Here is a 21,500-nt window from a genome sequence, read left to right on the forward strand (position 1 = left end):
GTGTTTAAAACCATAACAGCAATGGTGTTTTAAAATGAGGAGCCAAAATTCTATTTTGTATTTTTACACTATGTTCTATTTATTAAAACCAAGTATATATTTAATCAAGTTAGTGTTTTTACGCAATAAGTTCATTTATTCCAAAATAGAACTAAAGGCAGTAACAATTTAAATAATATTTATTATTCGTGAAGTAACGTTCAGCTTTTCTTTTCAATAGTCAACTTATTTTCAACAGTAATCAAGCTTGTAGACACAGATGTACTTTTAATTTCCCCAAGCTGAAAAAACCGACCAACCCCAGTCATCATGCTTTTCAGTTTGATTTTGACGTGACATAAAGCGGTTATATCTAAATGGCGTTGTTTACTTACTTCTCAATTATCCTTCCTACTAACGCCATCATTTTCTTCATTCGATTCAGACCGATTTATCGCACGAACCAATCCTATCCAACCATAATCACATCCAATCATTACCAATCATATCCAATCATAGCGCGATGGAGGCATTGCCTCCGCTCACAGACATGTTTTAAATGGAGGAAAGCCAATTCACCTGCGGGTGTCGCTGCTGGACAGTGTGGTTACAGACACTGCCTCCCTTGCCTCCTCGGAGGAAACGAACATATTGTTTGTATACTATATATATATATATATATATTATTTTTATATAATGAATAATAGAAGAAAGAAAGAAAGAAAGAAAGAAAGAAAGAAAGAAAGAAAGAAAGAAAGAAAGAAAGAAAGAAAGAAAGAAAGAAAGAGAGAAAGAAAGAATAAATAAATGAATAAACAAACAAATAAATAATTGAAGAAAAAAAATCTACGTTTTTCAATTTATTTATTTGATCATGACTTTGAAATATGTTTTTTATTTTATTTCTTTTGTTTACTGTTCTCAAACTGAACTTGATTTTTGGGGCCACCTAGTGAGCTGTAGTAAATTACATATCATGAATCTGACTCAATCCTTAATAATAATTTTACCATTAAATCACAATAATCCTTAGTTGGTATTTCTCATGACAGCGTTATAATTAGAAACGCTTTTTACTGGTCGTCAACGGCGTTTTATAAACTTCAATAAACACTCCGTAATAAAAGTCTGAGTTATGATTAGCCAATGGTCGGCCAGTTGTTTCATGTAACGGACAGAATAAACATCCTGCAGGGGACGAAAGAGGGCTCAGAAAGCCAATCCTCAACCGAAGAGACTTCAACTTTCACGGCTTTTATGTCTTATTGGAAACACGTGTACACAATGGAGGTAAGATTTTCTACCATGGAAATGAAAATCTTCCTCATCAATATCTATAAAATGGATTATTCGAATCTTTGTAGTAATCTGTGATTGGTTAATCCACACCAGCGCTGAGAAAAGGAACAGAGAACACGTGACATAGACGTCCGTTTTAGACGCAATCTGGATGGTTAATTTTGCCTGGAAAAAAAATACTGAGAGATTTTACATTTAATTAAAGATGAAAAAAACTCAAACGAAGAGTTAAAACAAGCGAATTAATTTTTAAACCCACTAGACCACGCCTATCTTTGACACCCATTTCATGCTAATTGCCATTCCACCCTCTTACTCAATTTCCATGGCTCCAGTGAGAGTCATTCAGCTGGAGACTGATCCAAAGCATCAGAAGAGAGAAAGACGTGAGGATATAAACTGCTGTGCATCAGAAAGAGACGATCATGGCATCGATAAATCTCGGGTTTAACGGGGCTCGTAAAAAAGCAGCAGCGCGGATCAGAGCCGTAGAGAGGAGGAATCTGATCACCGTGTGCAGGTAAAATCTGATCACACACACATCATCTGACACACTGACTGCAGCATACCGGCGGCACAGAACATGTGTGATGATGTCATTGTTTTTTGTTGTTGCAAGTTTGTTTTTGCAAATTGCTGATGCTGGATCAGGGTAGATTAGATGATGTACTGCGCACAGGAACGCTGTTCTGAGAGCTGTCATCAGATCATCACGTCATATAGATGCCTGGAGTCTATAGAAAAAGTACTAGGGTGAATGCTAATATACAGTGGTACTGACTTTACATTGTGCTACAAGATACTCCAAGAAAGCGGCTAGGCTATATGTTTTTCTTTTTAATTCAACAATGGAACCATGTCCAATATACATGGTATTGCAATATATGTCCAAAAAAATAAAATAAAATAAACCAGACCACTATTTGGTTTTATATTACAAAATAATTATAGCTTGCCATGATTGAGTCTTAAAGGGATAGTTCACCCACAAATAAAATTATTTAATTAATTACTCACCCTTTTGTCGTTCTAAACCCGTAAGACTTTCGTTCGGAACATCTTCGGAACACAAATTAACATCTTTTTGATGAAATTTGAGAGCTTTCGGTCCCTCCTTTGACAGCTACGCAACTGACACTTTGACGGTTCAAAAAGTTCATAAAAAAAATCTTAATACTAATACATATGAAATGAGTGGTTTAGTCCAAATTTTCTGAAGTAAATCGATCGCTTTATATGATGAAAAGATTGAATTTAGGCTTTTATTCACATATAAACATTCATCAACTCAAACATCAGTTGAGGTCAACGGAAGCTCAAGCATGTTCGCTTGACGTGTGAGAACCAATGAGGTTCATTCTCGTGTTACGCAGCACGTTTCATCTTCCGCAAGAACCAATGAGGTTTGTTTTCGTGCGTCAAGCAGGTTCGGTTGAGCTTGTTTATGTTTGCTGATTAATGTTAAAAAAAAGTACTGTAGTGAATGCTAATAATAGACCACAGTACTATTTATTTGTGTTCCAAAGATGAACTAAAGTCATACGGGTTTGGAACGACATGAGGGTGAGTAAATAAAGACAGAATTAAAATTTTTGGGTGAGTTAACCCTTTAACAAAGATTTAACAATAAAGGGTTGATTTATGCACTACTAGTAAAGTATAAGAAAATAATAAAGTATTTTAATATACTAGTTAAACATTTTTTTTTTACCTCAGCAAAAAGCATGCTTCTACCTAAATTTGAGCAAAACTCATGTATTCCATTCAGTGCAATTTCCAGCTAAAAAACAATTAACAATTGTTAAAAAAAAACTCTGCAAATGTGAAATAAAATCCGTATTCCGTTCTGAACATAGCTTTTCTCTCTTTTTTCCCCTTCTTTTTATTATACGTTATGTATTGTCTTTCCACGACCTTTTGAAATAATTTATGCCAGTGGTACTTGCTGGAGGACTTTCCTTGAGTCTAGGATAGGTAACACGTCAGAATAATAACATTTGTATATAGCTGAATATGAATAATTATGTTAATATGTCTAATTAGGCAGTGGTGCACAGGGCAAATTTGAAGCAGGAACAGCATCAGTCTGAACACAAATGAATGTCATACCTATAAGGGGGCACAGCAGGAATGGGCCAATCGAAAGGCTCGGAGTGTGACGTAATTTGTCTTCACAATCACAGTGCTGAAGCTCACGACTCAGACAAATAAAGCCATTTTACTGTTTGTGTCTGAGGAAGAAAGAACAGAGGAACAGATAAGCAAAATCCCTTTCCTCTCTTGTTTATCCTGTGATATCTGATCCAGAGTTCATTCAGGACTGAAATAAATGGCCGCTGGTCTATCTGAGCGATAAAGCTGTCTGTGATGTTCAACGAATCATGAAATGAAGTGCACTTTGTCAGAAAGTCTTGAATGAAGTCTTAAATGCTCTTAAAATGATCATGAAACTTCAAAGTCCAGAGATTTTGTGGACCTTCTCAACTGAAATGTCAGGCTGGTTTATCTAATCTACGTTAGATGTCACAGGATGGCTTCTCGAGACATTACATTTTTGGAGATGGTGTTATGAATATCAGATTTAATATTCTCAGTGTGACCTTTCATCAGCTTATTGAGATAATCTCTCTCTGTGCTGTTGTGTATCATTAAACATTTTAAGCAGTAATAGGATACATTGGTGTCACATGACCTCATTACATTGCATATTTAATTTGAAATAACTTTTGGTAGTCTGATCAAATAAAACTCAATAAATCGAGGCTGATATCAGTTACGGTTCATTTATCACATTGGAAATGGAAGGTCAGCTTGAGCACAGTGCATTGTGGGATACAATGTTTTAAGTATTGTGTTTTGCTGCTGAAATTATGCATGCTATTCTGAACGTAATACCTCTCTTTGCTCAAACATAAAAAAAGGATCATTTTAATTGGCCGTTTTCTATAAATGTTGCCATTATCACACTGTCAGTGTTATTTTTGCATTATTTATTAATATTTTGAATTAACTTTTATCATAAGACTTACACACAAAAATACACACATAAGCTTTAAGGTATTTGCAAATCCTTGGCATATAATACTGCTGTGCGTTTCATAATAGGTTTGATTTTTGGGTTACGTAAAGATAATAGTTAATCGACTCTGGTTCAAACATCTTTTTTCACATTTGCTCTGTGTGTTTTAGAAAGAAAATGTCAAAAGTGAAATTATCTCTGAAATGACATTTGCATGGAGGCTGCTGGGTATTTGGAAGTCATGAGGAGATGCATTAAAGCTGCCGACAATGAAAAGGACAGTCATTTATGCCATAATTACATCTAATGAGATCGTAATGAACGGCTCTAATGGTGCTCCACACAAAACAAGATTTTTGACCATTTTTGGCTCTTGAATGCTTTTTTAGGTTTTTTTTAAAAAGCTTTATTTTAGGGTTTTACTGACACAAAAGCAGTGATGTTATTGTTAACTAAACCTATTAAAAAAATTATTTTGTTAACTGAAATAAAGCTGAAGTCAAATAAAACAGATATTAGATGGAAAAACTTAAACTTAAAATACTTAAAGGAAAACAACTAGAAATGTCCCCTTGGCTAATAACTGAAATAAAACAAATGAATATAACGCTAAATAGGAATACTAAAAATGACAAGGACAACTTTTTTTTTATTCAAATTTAAAGTGAAAATAAAAGTGAATTCAAAATAATAATAAATACTATAATAGAACATAAATAATACTAAAATAACACTGCCAGATCATTCTGCTCATTCAAAGTGTACAAAGACATTCGACTGACAATTGATTTTGGTCGAGTGTGATATTACAGTGTTATAAAATAGCCAGATCTTTTATTAGACTGAATTTTTTTATTTTACATGCTGAATGAAATACATTTATAATCAATATTTCTCTCACTTCCTATTGGCATAATGGGATTGTTGCATTTAAATATGGCCAAATCTCAAAAGGCAGCATACTTATGTTAATTATTTATATAATTAAAGATTGTTCGTGTTTGTTCGTAGTCGTACTGTATAAGCTGTTTAGACATGTTTGTGTGAGTTTAACCTGTGTTGTGCAGATTTCTGTCATTCTTATGATAGTGTGTGTGTTTGAGTATGCAGGTTCTCAGTGAAGACCCTCATTGATCGCTCATGTTTTGAGACGATAGACGACACATCTGCTGAGTTCTGCCGCATCAACTTTGTCTCCATTTTAGAACATATTTTGAGCCACAGACTGAAAGGTGAGGCAGAAAGCACACACACACACACACACACACACACACACACACACACACACACACACACACACACACACACACACACACACACACACACACACACAGAGTTTGTGTTTCACAATGAAATTATGAAGGGCATTTTATCTTGATCACATTTTTAGCTAACTAAACTGGACCTGATATTTAACCCTCAACTATATATTCTTAATTTGTTCTCTATGGCTTTGGCAATTGTAGTTATAGATAACTATAGTAGCATATAGTTTGTTTTAAGTGTTGTTGTTAAGCTTTGCTGTTGCTTATATATTGCATATAGCAAAATAGACCTTATTCAGAGCAGTGCCATGACAGAAAAAAACACTTTTGCAGTGTTTCGTCAGCAGAACAATCCAAAAACACTTTAAATAACAGTACAACCCACTGAAGAGATGCACGTCTATCCCTCACAGCCTCGCTTTCATTCCCGCTAAAAATCAAAGATGACACTGCTTTGAGCAAGGTCTGTTGTTAATGTGTACATTTTAAAAACAGAATAAAAAGTTGATTATCAAGTTTTTTCTTTTTTCTCTTTTAATGAAGTCAAAGCTGATGCATGTTTCCTCAGTTGTGAGATCAACATAATAATATCCCAACACACACATTATCTGAATAACTGTTGAAATGAGTTTTGCCAGAAGCTTTACACACGATTACTGATGCTGTGATGCATGCTGCTAAAAGTCCCACACCTACAGCTGATGTAATGAGGTATAAATACAGCATAGAGTCTCATTTTGGGTTAGAAGAGCTCAGAAGACTCTCGCTACATGACAAAACAGCTCTCATTTGACTTTCAGCTATACTTGATCTCTCTCTATGTTTATGCTCTCAGAAACATCTTAAAAGGCCAAAAATCCCCGTGAAGCTCATCTCTTGCCTGATTCACTCCTTTCAATTACTAGCTCAGATATTTACCCTCAATGCCACTGCACCAAAACATAGTGCAACTGGATGTAATCAAAATAAAAACAGTGTTTTTTTTTTAGTTTTTTTTTAGAATAGTTTTGCATCTGAATTAATGCATAATTGCCCTTGTGGTACTATACGGTTATCCGGCGCACATGTGATGACCTACCCCAACCCCGCCCCTAAACCTACCCGTCACTGGGGTTACGACCAACCAAGAGCGGTTGTGGTCACGTGTGGTCAGGTGTGGTCCGGATAACCGTATAGTACCCTTGTATAATGAAACCGCTTTTTCACTGTATTGTGTGTGTTTTCTCTGTGTAGGTCAGGTCAGCTGGTTTGGCTACGAGAGCCCGCGCAGTTTCTGGGATTATATACGTGTGGCGTGCATTAAAGTCCCACACAGCTGCATCCACAGCATCGAGAACATGGAGAACGTCCGCAGCTCTAGAGCAAAGGTCAGGACTCGCATGTCTGTGTTCAAAAGGTTGTAATAATTATATATATATTTTTTTATGTTTTACATTTTCTTACCTCACAAAGGCTGCATTTTTTTTAATGAAAAATACAGTAAAAACAGTAATATTGTGAAATATTATTAAAATTTTGTATATACTATACAGGGATGTGATTCCCCCCCATTTTATGCCGATTTCCGTATTTTCCAATCTTAAAAGTATTCGTGAATTGCGTAAACTGAGGGAAAAAATTTTTTTGGAGGAGTGGGGTTGTATGATGATTGAAATCGTCAAATGACCATAAACATTTGCTAATAAATAAAGTGCAAAATACATTGTTTCTAATACATTTATTTAATGCACGGATTGATTCTGACAGCACTAGGGCCGTTCACATAGAGCGTGTTTTTCCATTCCACTGCGCTACTTTTCCATTTTTTTTCAATGTAAACGGACTAGACGGACGTCTTTAACCGTTGCGCCCGCGTCTCGCACGGCGCTTAAGTTAAAATACGTTAAACTTTTACAAAACGTGTGTCTAGACCTTGAGCTCCAGGGTTCACTTTCTGTCCAGAACAGGAACATGCTGGACAAGGTGACTAAAATGGGCAGGAAAATGACTGGATCTGGTGTTAAAAGCATCTCCAATCTCACAGATCAGTATACCCTCAATTTGGCTCTGAGGATACTGGATGATCCATCCCACCCACATTGCTCAGAGTTCCCCCCCCTCCCCTCTGGACGTAGATTTCGAATGCCCCTAACAAAACCCAAACATGCCATTACATCATTTGTGCCGAGGAGCATTCAGTTACTGAACAGATCAGACACAGGCACATAGACATTTTTTTAAATGTGTACTATTGATTATTTATTTAATTATTTAGCGATTCATCTTAGTTACTGGACTGATGATTGCATGTCACCACCATTGCTGTGTTGTTGTTGTTTTACTGTATCCTCTATGTTAAAGGTTTCATTCATTCATTCATTCATTCAGAAAAACAATGATATGCTCTTGTTGTGTTGTGGCGACATCATGTCAAAATAAAAGCTCAATGGTTTGAAAGCAAAGAAATGAAGGCACCCATCAATGTTAGTATTGTAATAATATTGTTGTTCTGTAAAATGAAATAAAAATAAAATAATAATGATAATAATAATTATTGTTGTTCTTAATAATAATAATAATAACAATAATAATATAACAATTGTGTTAATTATTTTAATATGACATATTGTTATAATGTATTATATAATAATTATTATTACTATTAAATACTCAATTTTTAAATTTTACAGTGCAATATTATTTATTAAGATTTTGAATTAGCTTTTATTTTTATATTTTCAGTTTTTGTTTGAGTAATTTTGTTATGTGCTTTTGTAATTTTTATTAGTTTTTTTAATATTTCTGTTAAGCTTTAATTTATATTTATTACAGTTTATTTAAGTTTGTTGCCAATGCAACTGCAACATTTAAAAATTTCATTTTAGTATTTAAATATCAGTTTAAGTTTTTCATCTGATATTTATATTTTGATGATATTTAACTACATTTTTAATAGTAACACTCACATATGATCACAAAGTGTACACAAACAAAAAACAGAGGAAATAAGACATCCCAGAGCAGACCTGTCCTGTTTACATCTGGTATTATTATCTGTCCCGTGTGATCCGATCACAAGCGATCAGCTATGGCAGATAGTCGGCTCAAATGTGTTTCCATACTATCAGGGATAAATGGGTGTCTGCATCTTCACTCGGTTGAATTACTTCCGTTTTAAAGGCTTTTGTGGTTGACAGGTAAGAGTAACTCTCTCGTTCTCTCTCTCAGGGTCGTGCCTGGATTAGAGTGGCGTTAATGGAGAAGCGTTTGTCTGAATACATCTCTGCAGCTCTGAGAGACTTTAAAAATACAAGGTACTGTAACTTTACACAGCACTTACAGACACACGCACTGAGACTCTCATTTGATTGCAGGCTGATTGTGATCAAATCTTTCTACAAAGTCAAGTGTTGTCAAGCTCTCCACGACACTCACTGTTTAAACATGGCGACATCACCAAAATAAAAGCAGCACCATATGGCAAAAAAAAACGTAAGACAGAATTTTGAGGCAACAGAATTGCATTGTGCCATCAATAATTCTTCCTTGAATACCAGTTTAATATGCAGAGACATCTAAAAGTTAGCCATATTGCTTACAGGTGAAACTTGAAAAATTTGAATATTGTGCAAAAGTTCATTTATTTCAGTAATTCAACTTTATTATATAAACTCATTACATGCAAAGTGAGATATTTCAAGCCTTTATTTGTTATAATTTTGATGATTATGGCTTACAGCTTATGAAAACCCCAAATTCAAAATCTCCGAAATTTAGAAAATTTTCATAAGCTTTTGATGCGAGTTTGTGGGCGGGAACGATGGAAAAACGCTCGGCGATCTGAGAAAACGGTCAATATTTTGGAAATTCTTTGGAGTTCGTTTGTGGTGCTGAAATGATATATGGTTCTCATGATCTTAGAAAACCTAAAAAATATCACATTTACAATTTGTCATTTTAGTCATAGAAATTAATAAAATATTAGAATATATGAAAATTCTATTGTGAATCAATGTTTTTAAAGTATTTTTTTTTTTGCTTTTTGATATTGCTCTTCGTGAATGCATACAATTTACATTTTTTTTATGTATTGTTTTTTATAGAAAAAATACACAACCGTTTGGGTCTGTACATTTTTTTATGTTTTAGAAAGAAGTCACTCATGCTCACAAAGGCTCCATTTATTTGATCACAATAAAAACAGAAATCTTGTGAAATATTATTACAATTTAAAGTAACTGTTTTCTATATAAATATATTTTATGGCAAAGCTGAATTTTCAGCATCATTACTCCAGTCTTCAGTGTCACATGATCTTTCAGAAATCATTCTAATATACTGATTTGCTGCTCAAGAAACATTTATTATTATTATCAATGTTGAAAACAGTTGTGTTGCTTAATTTTTATAATTTTTTTTTTTTTTTAGGATTCTTTGGTGAACAGAAAGTTCAATGAACAGCATTTGTTTGAAATAACAAACTAATTGAATAACAATGTAAATTTCTTTATTGTCACCTTCAATTAAAAAAATTAATTTCCCAAACTTTTAAACGGTAATGTGTCTCTCGAAAATTATAAAAAAAAAAAAAAAAGCAAACAACTACAAAATCATGGACATATAAAAGTGCTGCTAACTGTTCTTCTCTGGTCTTCATCAGTTTTTGTGTGCTGAAGATCTGTCTTGTGTTTGTTTGTCAGGAGGTTTTATGAGGAGGGGGCTATAGTTCTGGGGGAGGAGGCGGGGCTTCTGGCAGATACACTGATTGGACTGAATGCCATTGACTTCAGGTACGTTCATGTTCATTCACTTCCTTTCTGTGGGTGGCAGTGACATTCAGCTGTGCCACAGCAGGACAGGATGTTGATCATTTATTAAATGGGTGGCTCTCCATAAACACCTGCTGACATGAGCCGCACACACTCCTTTACACACACACACACACACACAAATATAGATGCAGAGAACAACCTCTGTATTGTTTTGTAGGATCATCACATCCCATAATACTCTCCCACAGTTGTCATCTAATAAAGTGCATTTGTTGGCTTATGCTGAAATTCTCATCTTTAATTGACAGTTTCTGTCTGAAAGGGGAGGTGCTGGATGAGACCTGTCCTGTCGTCATTGACTACACGCCGTACCTTAAATTCACACAAACGTAAGAGTGCCACACAAAAACTCACTTATAAACATGCTGGCATTGTCCACATGCTTTAGACCTGCGAATGAATATCATATCTATATACATTGTGTGCGTGCTGTAGTTCTGACAGCATCAGCAGCGACGAGGAGGAGATGAGAACGCTGGGCAGCAGCGGCAGTGAAGCAGGCACTCCTGAATCCCACATGGCCGCCAGTCTGATGGCCGATCAGAGCACCTGGTACAGCAAGAGCAAAAGACTAGAGCAGAAATACAGAGTCGTGCTGGAACAGAAGGTGAGGACGGTTACTAATCATACTGCTTCTGCTGTATTCAGTGTGTATAGTTGTACATGATCCACTACATTTGCCAAAATTCATAGTTCACAGCCAGAGCACGCTGTGAGCTTCCCTTTCCATTTGTCTTGGTTATCACTGGCTGTGCATGAAAATCTTTCAAGCATGCTGCATTAAAAAATGTCTGCGTTTATTTGATCAAAACTTCAGAAATATTATTATAAATATTATTACAATTTAAAATAACTGTTTGCTATTGTAATATATTTTAAAATGTAATTTATTCCTGTGACGCAAAGCTGAAATTTCAGCATTATTACTCCAGTCTTCAGTGTCACATGATCCTTCAGAAATCATTCTATAATGATGATTTGCTGCTCAATAAACATTTATTATTATTATAAATGTGCTGCTTAATATTTTTGTGGAAACAGTGATGTATTTTTTCAGGATTTTTTTGATGAATAGAAAGTTCTAAGGAGCTTAATAATATTTATTTGAAATAAAAATATTTTAATAACAATGTAAAAGTCTTAACTGTTATTTCGGATCAATTTAATGAATCCTTGCTTGCCGAATAAAAGTATTAATATCTTTTTTTTTTATCTTACAGACCCCAAACTTTTGAATGGTAGTGTATACACTGATTCAGATTCTGTACTGCCTTTACAGTGTTTATTATTATTATTACTTATTAATGCTAACTGCTGTTGAACAAAAAAAATCATCATTTTAAGTTGTTTTAGATTATTGAATATCAAAAAAAGGCTAAAATATATTATTATTTTTATCTTCATCACTCAGCCCATGCTTATGCACGTGTTGTTAAAACCTCATTATTTAATCATTTAAATCCATTTTTCAAAAACCTTTTTATGTTACAAAAGTCTTATTCTTTTTAAAATTGGCATAAAAAGTTCAGTTACATTTCATTCCCCCAAGTATTCTTTTTTGACACATTTTCTGATTGGACTGCAAAAAAAAGCAAACGATTTGTTGCAGGCTGTTTACATCCTTTTTTTAATTTTTATTTTAAATAATGTCATATACTGTGCCATATTCAGAAGCAGTAACCTAGTTTTCCATATCCTGTGTGCTGAACTTTGAATGTTAAACTGAGTGCTGTTCCTAGATCAGTGATTCTCAGAGCTCCTGATTTTAAGTATCTAGTCTGACACCCTCAAATCAGGTCATGGGGTCTGTATGGTCTGTACTGATGAGCGGATGAGTTCAGTCAGGTGTGTTAGATAAGAGAGACATCCTGACATCCTGGGGCGGGGGGATGACCATGAAACACTGACACGGATTGCATTAACTATTCTAACTGTTTAGGGTTATCTGGAGGAGCTGGTGCGTCTGAGGGAAGCTCAGCTGTCAGAGACTGTCTCTCAGAATAAATCTCTACTGCAGCGGCTCACAGACACGGAAATCAGCCACAAACTGGAGAAAGAGCAGCTGGAGATTATCATACTGGAGCTGCAGGATCAGCTGTAAGTTTGTTATTTTAGTATTTTATATATAGTATTTCACTATTTTATACTGAATACATGTGTATATTAATACGTTTCCTCTGAGGTGGCAAGGGAGACAGTGTCTCCTCAAAAAATTGGATGAGAAATGAATCCATACAACAATGCAAATATTACAAAATGTGACATTTAAAAATTTGTTACTCATTTTTCTAAAGAACACTGTCCAACAGCGATGTTACAGCGGGTCGTCGCGTCTCTCTTGCCTCCCCTGAGTCCATTGAGTTTTAACAGACCCCCTTTTCGTGCGGTGGGTTTAGTGGGGGGTAATTGCGAATAAATGGGGGAAAGTCACATGAGAGGACGCAATGCCTTCATTGTGCTATGATTGGATATGATTGGTTCGTGTGATAAATCCCACCTATGTCACATCAAAATCAAACTTGAAATGGCCTGAAAGCATGATGACTGCAGGGCTTTTTAGTAAGGAATCACCTTGGGGAAAATCAGCTTTGTGTCTGTGATCAGTGTTTACCGAGTTTGAAAACTGATGATCCGAGAATAAGTTGACTATTAAAAAGAACAGCTTAACATCAGTTCACAAATAAAATGTTTTGTTTAAATTATTACAGCCTTTAGATATTATCTTGGAATAAATGTAAAAATGCTTGAAAACACTAACTTGATGAGATTTATGCTTGGTTTTACAGAATAGAGTTGTATTTAGTTTCTTTCTTCTTTCTTTTTGATCTTATGTATGTATTTAACCAGGAAAATGTGACAATATTAAGGAGGACTTTGCCTTATATATATATATATATATATATATATATATATATATATATATATATAATGTTAATTATTTTAACAAAAAAAGGGGGATCATACAAAATGCATGTTATTTTTTTTATTTAGCACTGTCCTGAATAAGATATTTTACATGAAAGATGTTTGCATATAATCCACAAGACAAAATAAAAGTTGAATTTATAAAAATGACCCCGTTCAAAAGTTTATTTACCCTTGATTCCTAATACTGTGTGTCGTCTTAGATGATCCATGGGGGGTGAAAACTTTTGAACAGGATGAAGATCATAGTTTTTCATTTAGTACTGACATTCAGAAGCTACACACATGTTTCCCAAAAGACAAAATAAATACAATTGACCCTGATCTTCAAATTCAAAAAGTTTTATTCTGGAGCATCACAGAATGTAAATTCAGCTTTTATTTTGGGCAGTTTTACTGCTCAGGAAAACAAGGGACTCGTGAGCAACCACTACAAAACAGCAAAAAACAGTCGTGGATCATCTAGGTAACGACACATTATTAAGAATCAAGGGTATGTAAAATATCAGGTCATTTTTATAAATTCAACTTTTATTTTGTCTTGTATCGTTTATGTAAAATATCTTATTCATGACCGTTCTAAATAAAAAAATAACATGCATTTTGTATGATCCCTCTTAAGTTAAAATAATTAACATTTTGCAGATTCTCCAAGGTGTAAGTAAACTTTTGAGCATGACTGTATATGCTTTTATTTTTATACTTCCAGTTTTAATTTCAATGAATTTTTTTGCTTTTGCTTTTGTGTTAGGCAGTCTCGGCACATTTTGAATTGAATGATTAAACTTGTGGTTGGTTAGTGAATATGACACTGGATTTTGCAATGAAATGCTGCATGCAAAAGTAGTGCAACTGTTTAGTAAATTTGCCTTTATGCGTGATTGGTGTTCACGGAAATATGCTGTTGCAGGAGGGGAAAGTTGGTCTCTCTGTGAAGAGATTTTTGCATTTATCATGCAGTTATTATGCTGTTCATTTAATTTAGTTGCACAAGATGCTGTAGCAGAAGAACACTTAATCTTTAGCATTTTCCATGGCTGCAGAGTGTCAGCACGGATGATCTCTGAATGTTTCCGATTCGTTTCTCCTCTCATTCTGTCAGACAGCTGGAGTTCACGGTTCAACTGAGCTCTGGAGAGAAGATAGACCAGAGCAGGGTTGCTATGGAGACAGACGCAAATAAGTTAATAGATTATTGCAGCATGCAAGCGGGGAGAGGATTTGATCGATGAGAGAGGGAATGAATGAAAGAATAGAGGAAAGGAGAAAGAATGCATTTGTTTGCATGTACTTTTTTTTTTTTCTTGGCTCTCATTCTTACAAATCAAACTTCTATGAATGCGCTTATACTATGTTGTGATTTTAAGTCAAAGCCAAACATTATCATCAAGCACAACAGGGGAAGTGTCACGCTTTTGCTAAGCGTGGTGTATTAAAGAGCATGATGAAGAAGAACAGACTTTATTAACAGGAGAAACATTTCATCAAACTCAACGTAGGCATTATTGAGAACCGACAACCAAGAAGAGAAACGCAGGCAAATAAATACTGAGAGCAAACACAAATGATAGGTGTGACAAATGAGGGACTGATGAGTAACCATAGTGACAAACTAGAAGTGATGAGTAACCTAGGAGACAAACCTGGCGGGAAACAGGTGACTGAAGACAAACAAACTAAAAGTCTATCTTTCTTCAAGTAAATCTATCTTTCTTCATAATTTTTTTTTTAAAGAAATTAACACTTTTATTCAGCAAGGATACATTAAATTGTTCAAAAGTGACAATAAAGAAATTTCGAATGTTTAAAAAGATTTCTATTTCAAGTAAATGCAGTTTTCTTTAACTTTCTATTCAGTAAAGAATCCTGATTTTTTTTTTTTTTTTTTTTTTTAAGTTTCCACAAAAATGTTAATCAGCACAACTGTAATTATTATAATAATAATAATAATAATAATAATAATAATAAATATAATGATAATAATTATAAATGTTTCTTGAGAACCAAATCAGCATATTAGAATGATTTCTAAAGGATCATGTGACACTGAAGACTGGAGTAATAATGCTGAAAATATATCTTTGCATCACAGGAATAAATTACATATTAAAATATATTAAATTAGAAAACAGTGATTCTTAAATTGTAATAACATTCCACAGTTTTACTGTTTTTTTTTTTTTTTTTTAATCAAATACATTTTTTGAAAATACAGTAAAAAAAATATTTCTGACCCCACACTTTTGAAGGGTAGTGTATACTATGTAGTGTGCAGTATACTAGTTAGAATTCCAGCAAGATCTAGTTTGATCTGGAGAGAGGTCGCTGATGGCAAAGGATGGTCTGAGGTGTTTAATTGGATCATTAAGGTCATTCGCTGCATTGGAACAGAGTCTTCAGTCTGTGTCTGGCAATAGCTGCTTAGATCTGGTCATAAAAGAGAACTTTTTAAGCAGTTTATATGTTGTTTATGGAAGTCCGTCTCTGTCCATGTGAAGCTGTTTGTGTTTCACTGTATCAGCTGCAGAGGTCCATCTGGCTGAATCAATACAGAGAGCCGCGAGTGTTTGCAGACCGCCAAGAGTGATTTTTCAGCTGAGTAGTCACTTTGGAAATCCAATTGCTGACGATAAAGACACTTTTTATGGATGAGAATATTTTACATTAAATGCCATGTTCCAGATTTTGAGTTTTAATCAGTGACTTGTGAATGAAGATGGGTTATATATACACACACACCACCCACTTTATTAGGCACACCTTGCTGCTTGTACCAGTTTAGACCCACTTTTGCCTTCAGAACTGCCTTAATTCTTCATGGCATGGATACAACGAGGTGCTGGAAACATTCCTCAGAGATTTTGGTCCATATTGACATGATAGCATCACTCAGTTGCTGTAGATTTGTCGGCTGCACATCCATGATTTGAATCTCCAGTTCCACCACATCTCAAAGCTGCTCTACTGGATTGAGATCTGGTGACTGTGGAGGCCATTTGAGTTTCGAGAACTCATTGTCATGTTCAAGAAACCAGTTTTAGATGATTTAAGCTTTGTGACATGGCATGTTATTCTGCTGGAAGTAATCATCAGATGACGGGTCCACTGTGGTCATAAAGGGACACAGTCAGCAACAATACTCAGGTAGTCTGTGGTGTTTAAACGATGCTCAATTGGTACTAAGAGGCCCAACGTGTGGCAGTAAAGTATCCCAGACACCATTACACCAGCAGCAGCCTGAACTGTTGATAAAAGCAGGATGGATCCATGCTTTTATGTTGTTTACACCAAATTCTGACCTCACCATCTGAATGTTGCTGCATGAATCGAGACTTATCAGACCAGACAATGTTTTTCCAATCTTCTATTGTCTGATTTTGGTGAGCCTGTGCGAATTGTAGTCTCAGTTTCCTGTTCTCAGCTGACAGGAGTGTCACCGGTGTGTCTTCTGCTGCTGTAGCTCTTCTGCTTCAAGGTTTGACATGTTGTGTGTTCAGAGATGCTCTTCTGCTTCAGGGTTCGACATGTTGTGTGTTCAGAGATGCTCTTCTGCAGACCTCGGTTGTAACGAGTGATTATTTGAGGTACTGTTGCCTTTCTATCAGCTGAACCAGTCTGGCCATCCTCCTCTGACCTCTGGCATCAACAAGTCATTTCACCCACAGAACTGTCGCTCAATGGATATTTTTTCTGACCATTCTCTGTAAACCCTAGAGATGGTTGTGCGTGAAATTCCCAGTAGATCAGCAGTTTCTGAAATACTCAGACCAGCCCGTCTGGCACCAACAACCATGCCACGTTCAAAGTCACTTAAATCACCTTTCTTCCCCATTCTGATGCTCAGTTTGAACTACAGCAGATCGCCTTGATCACGTCTACATGCCTAAATGCATTGAGTCGCTGTGATTGGCTGATTAGATATTTGCTTTAACGAGCAGTTGAACATGTGTACCTAATAAAGTGGCCAGAGAGTGTATTTATTCATCCACTGCATTTTCGTCTTTTTAGCACTGTCTCTTTAAATGTTGATGTTTGTTCCCCCAGGACGGTGCTGAAGAACCACGACATGCGCTCCAGACAGGAGCTTACCTCGCACCTGACAAACCAATGGCCCTCACCTGGCACCTTGGATACCAATGCTGTTGCATTGGACACGCTCCTGTACAGGAAATGCACAGGACCATGGGAGGAGTATGTGCTTCCTGTTTTTGTACTTAATAAATGTGTCCTCTCAGATTATGCACATCCTTATGAGAAACATGCAGCTTCATACCACAACTCATCTAATATTGAATTCCAGTCAAGTTCCTCATGGTCAGCGAATGATTCAGGAAGCAATGGCTCTCAGGCTCTAGTTTTAGCTCATGACTGCAGCTCTCAAGTCCCATTACAGTATTGGCATACTTCCTATAGTTATCACTCTCATGTATTGATAACATACAGAGGGTTATTAAATGGGTTGATCTAACTGTAACCCAAACTGGTAACATATTTCATTATTTTCATGACAATTAAGCACATTTCCTCCCAAAGTTTTCATTACTGTCACGTGTTTAGAACTTTTTTAAAACTCCCATTATTTTCAGTGGGGATTCTTGTTAAATGTTCATTACTGAAATGTATTATTTTTAATGTATTTTTATAAGGCATAAATACTACTTGTATAATTTATACACATTTAATACAATTTATATACACAACTGCTTTATACAATTGTTAATATTTTATATATTTTATAGTCCATCAAAGAAAACTTCAGGATGACCATGGCACTCTTTCGAATTAAAAAGCCTTTATTATCAGATGGCTACATACAAAAAATCTAAAAACTCCATATATATTGGACTTTGTTTATATTTGATATAAAAAAATATTTTTAATATAACATTCTAAAAACATAATTTATATATACATTTTTTATATATATTAGCTATTTAATTTCTATATTAAATAATTGTTTATATATTATAATATGTAAAAAAGTATTTTTAATATAACATTCTAAAAAATGTTATGCAGTCACATTGTAAATAAATGTAAATTTTTAATATTTGTATAATAAATATTTGCATAATGTTTATATTACATCATGCTGTAAGAAATCTTGATGTTTTTAAAACAGATTTTTTTTTAAGCAAAATGTAATTTTTAATATTTTATAACCCCTGAGTGTGTCTACAGGAAAAGCTTCCAGAGTTTGGAGCAGCTTTCTGCAGATATGAGTCTCTCTCAGACGTCCCTCGATCCAGCACAACTAAACCCTCACAGTCTGGACGGCAAGGCAGGACTCACACACTGGCACAGAGAAGGTTTGTGATGTGTGTTATGAGTCAGCTATGGTGACATCATTCTCTGATAACGAGATCTATTATAGATGATGTCATTTCTCAGTGGAAGGGCCCTTACAGCACCTGAGGGAAGATAACAGCACCCCTTCCTCAATACTTGTCAGAATCTCATGAAAAAAAGGGGAAAAACTATGTTGTGCTCAAAGAAAATAAAACACATTTGAGGACAAATAAGTTTTTTTTTGCATTGTAATATTCATTTTTGATTAAAACATTTAACATAGACCCCAAAATGACATTTCCACTTTAAATTGTTATAAACCTTGAACACTTCGGAGTACAGACTTTGGTAGACACGTGGCAGATTATTGTAGAAGTGAAAAAAAAGTGAAAGTTTAAGTTTATGAAAATGTATAATTTAAAAAAAAAAATGTATTAACAAATATATATATTTTACAAAACATGTTGTACTAAAACTGCAAGAAAATCAAAGTTCTGTTCCAAATCTTGGGTTGATATCTAAAAAAATGTGCTTTCGGTAAGATTTTGTTTGGGCGCAGTACCAAACGTTTCCACTAGATAACATCCAGGCTCCATTGGTGGCCATATAATGGTCTGAGTTATCTGAACCATATATTTCCATAATTTTCATACAATTTATGAAGTAGACAACCGATTCAGTAGTGGACAGTATTTGATTTAAATTTAACCTCTAACAAACACATAAATGACGTGGAAAAAACACGGATGCGTGTTATAGCTCGCCGCCGCATCACAAATGGAAAATCTATCATTTCTTTCTTTATATTTAAAACATTTTCAGACTTTTTTTCTCTCAAAAAACAAACTGAGTTTTCTACCAATATTTCATGTTCATCGCCATTTCAAAATAAAGGCCTGAACACGCCTTATGAGTCTGAAAATATACTTCAAATTAATAAATTACTGTACCTGTGTCATTTGTATTGTACATCAGACACCAAATATGAAAACCAGATATTGTAAGCTTGCAAATGATATATAGTTTGTCAATATTACTTTAGGTTTAGACTAAGATATTATTGTTTTAAATGTATAATTGCAAACGTCCCAACAGTGGGATAGTGACAGTTAAGCAGGCATTACAAATAATAGCGTATAAACAATAAAATAATGTATAAATAAATACCTTTTTTAAATTAGAATAATTAGATTTTTTTTTTTTGCATTCCAGTAATGAGAATTGATGGGACAAAATATAAATTAAAAAAAAGAGGAAAAAGTTAATGGTCCTAAAATATGCTAAATATGTTTACATTGTTTTTTGCTTACAAATTCACATCAACATTCATCAATGAATTGTGGGGTAGAGTTTCCAGTGTTATTTTAGTATTATTTATATACTTATTATAATTTTTTTTTTTTTTTTTTTGGCTTTTATTATGTTTAAATTTAGTATTTTACTTTAATTCAAGTTTTATTTATTTTCTTATGTGCTTTTATCATTCCCTACAAATGTTCCTCTCTGTTGCTCATATGTTGTGTCTACTGCTCTGCCTTTCGCCTCTTTAATAACATGAGCCTTGTGAAATGATATTAGTAATGTCTCCACACTCTACTACAGTGTGTATATGTGTTTTCACAGGGAAAGAGGATACTCCATCTCTAAGAGGTTTGTGTGGTTCGTTAACCTCAGTGGCCAGTTACAAATCTCTGGCCAGTCTGAAGTCCAGTGAGTATCTGGCCAGTCCGACAACAGACATGACCAGCCCGGGACTGACCCCGTCCTGAACACAGAGACAAGTATGGACATATACACGCACACAGGCTTACGCACACACAAACACACCGTCCTGCTTGAGATAGGTGTGGGCTTCACATTAAGTAGAAGAAATGAAAATCTACCCATCTGTACCATCTTCAGAGCTTCTAAGAGACGTCGGAGAAGATGACACCCCAATGCCGTCCTGACTGGTTTTAGTTTCATTTGAAGTGCAGTTTCATTTTCAAATGTGAACATTTGGTCGTTGAAGTCCATAGCTAGTGTAAGCATTAGTGAATATTGAGCATAATGAATCACGATGAACGACAATCTTGACTCAGGACATCAGTGAATTTCAGCTATTTGTGGAATATCAACCTACCCAGATCAAATGACTGCTGTTTTTACAAAGGCCATAGACAAAGTTTTATTTTTGTGCTCCTGTTCTTAATTTGTCCTTAACACAGGGTCATTGACCCCTGCTAAACTCTGACTGGCCTTCAGTGGCCCTGTCCTGGAAAATGATAGTTTATAAAAAGCCTAACACATCATAGCTCATCATACCTATACTAGCACAGGTGTTTAGGAAACTGCAGTTGTCTGTGCCAACTGCCAATTTATGATAATGTTTCATTATTTTATTTTATTATTTTACTTTATTTATTGCATTGCCAACTAAAACAATCAGCTTAAACTTAAAGGGATACTCCACTTCAAAATGAAAATTCTGTCATCATATACTCACCCTCATGTTGTTTCAAACCTGTATGAATTTCTTTCTTCTGCTGAACAGAAAGGAAGATATTTAGAAGAATGTCAGTAACCAGACAGTTTCTGGTCTCATTGACTTCCATAGTAGGAAAAAATATATACTATGGAAGTCAATGAGACCAGAAACTTTCCTGGTTACTGATATTCTTCTAAATATCTTCCTTTCTGTTCAGCAGAAGAAAGAAATTCATACAGGTTTGAAACAACATGAGGGTGAGTATATGATGACAGAATTTTCATTTTAAAGTGGAGTATCCCTTTAAAACAGCCTTAAAAATGTTAACATAAATGTAGCTGTGATATTCAATAAGAAAAACATTTAGAATGTGACAATTTTATCCATTTGAAATTGTTGGGATTGTGAGAAGTGGATGTTCTGTATTAGAATAGAGAAAATTGGAT

The 21,500-nt window shown here is 34.8% G+C and overlaps 1 protein-coding gene across 1 annotated transcript; it reads left to right on the forward strand.

The window, feature by feature from the left end:
* The first annotated feature begins 1,595 nt into the window (after window positions 1-1,595).
* Window positions 1,596-21,003, forward strand: rundc3b (RUN domain containing 3b). Its single transcript, XM_084435262.1, has 11 exons — window positions 1,596-1,798; window positions 5,408-5,529; window positions 6,796-6,929; window positions 8,770-8,855; window positions 10,242-10,331; window positions 10,622-10,702; window positions 10,809-10,980; window positions 12,313-12,470; window positions 17,343-17,489; window positions 18,480-18,607; window positions 20,211-21,003. Exons 1-11 carry the CDS (start codon window positions 1,704-1,706, stop codon window positions 20,354-20,356), a joined length of 1,359 nt encoding a protein of 452 aa, XP_084291388.1. The 5' UTR covers window positions 1,596-1,703; the 3' UTR covers window positions 20,357-21,003.
* The last annotated feature ends 497 nt before the right edge of the window (window positions 21,004-21,500 follow it).

This window comes from Rutilus rutilus, assembly GCF_951802725.1.
Source record: "Rutilus rutilus genome assembly, chromosome: 17".
NCBI classification, from domain to species: domain Eukaryota; kingdom Metazoa; phylum Chordata; class Actinopteri; order Cypriniformes; family Leuciscidae; genus Rutilus; species Rutilus rutilus.

Excerpts from the sequence above, each read along its gene's own strand:
- rundc3b (XM_084435262.1), top strand. The coding sequence starts at position 1,704 with ATGGCATCGATAAATCTCGGGTTTAACGGGGCTCGTAAAAAAGCAGCA. Across the intron at positions 1,799-5,407 it reads AATCTGATCACCGTGTGCAG|GTTCTCAGTGAAGACCCTCA; the intron begins GTAAAATCTGAT and ends TTGAGTATGCAG. Across the intron at positions 5,530-6,795 it reads TTTGAGCCACAGACTGAAAG|GTCAGGTCAGCTGGTTTGGC; the intron begins GTGAGGCAGAAA and ends TTCTCTGTGTAG.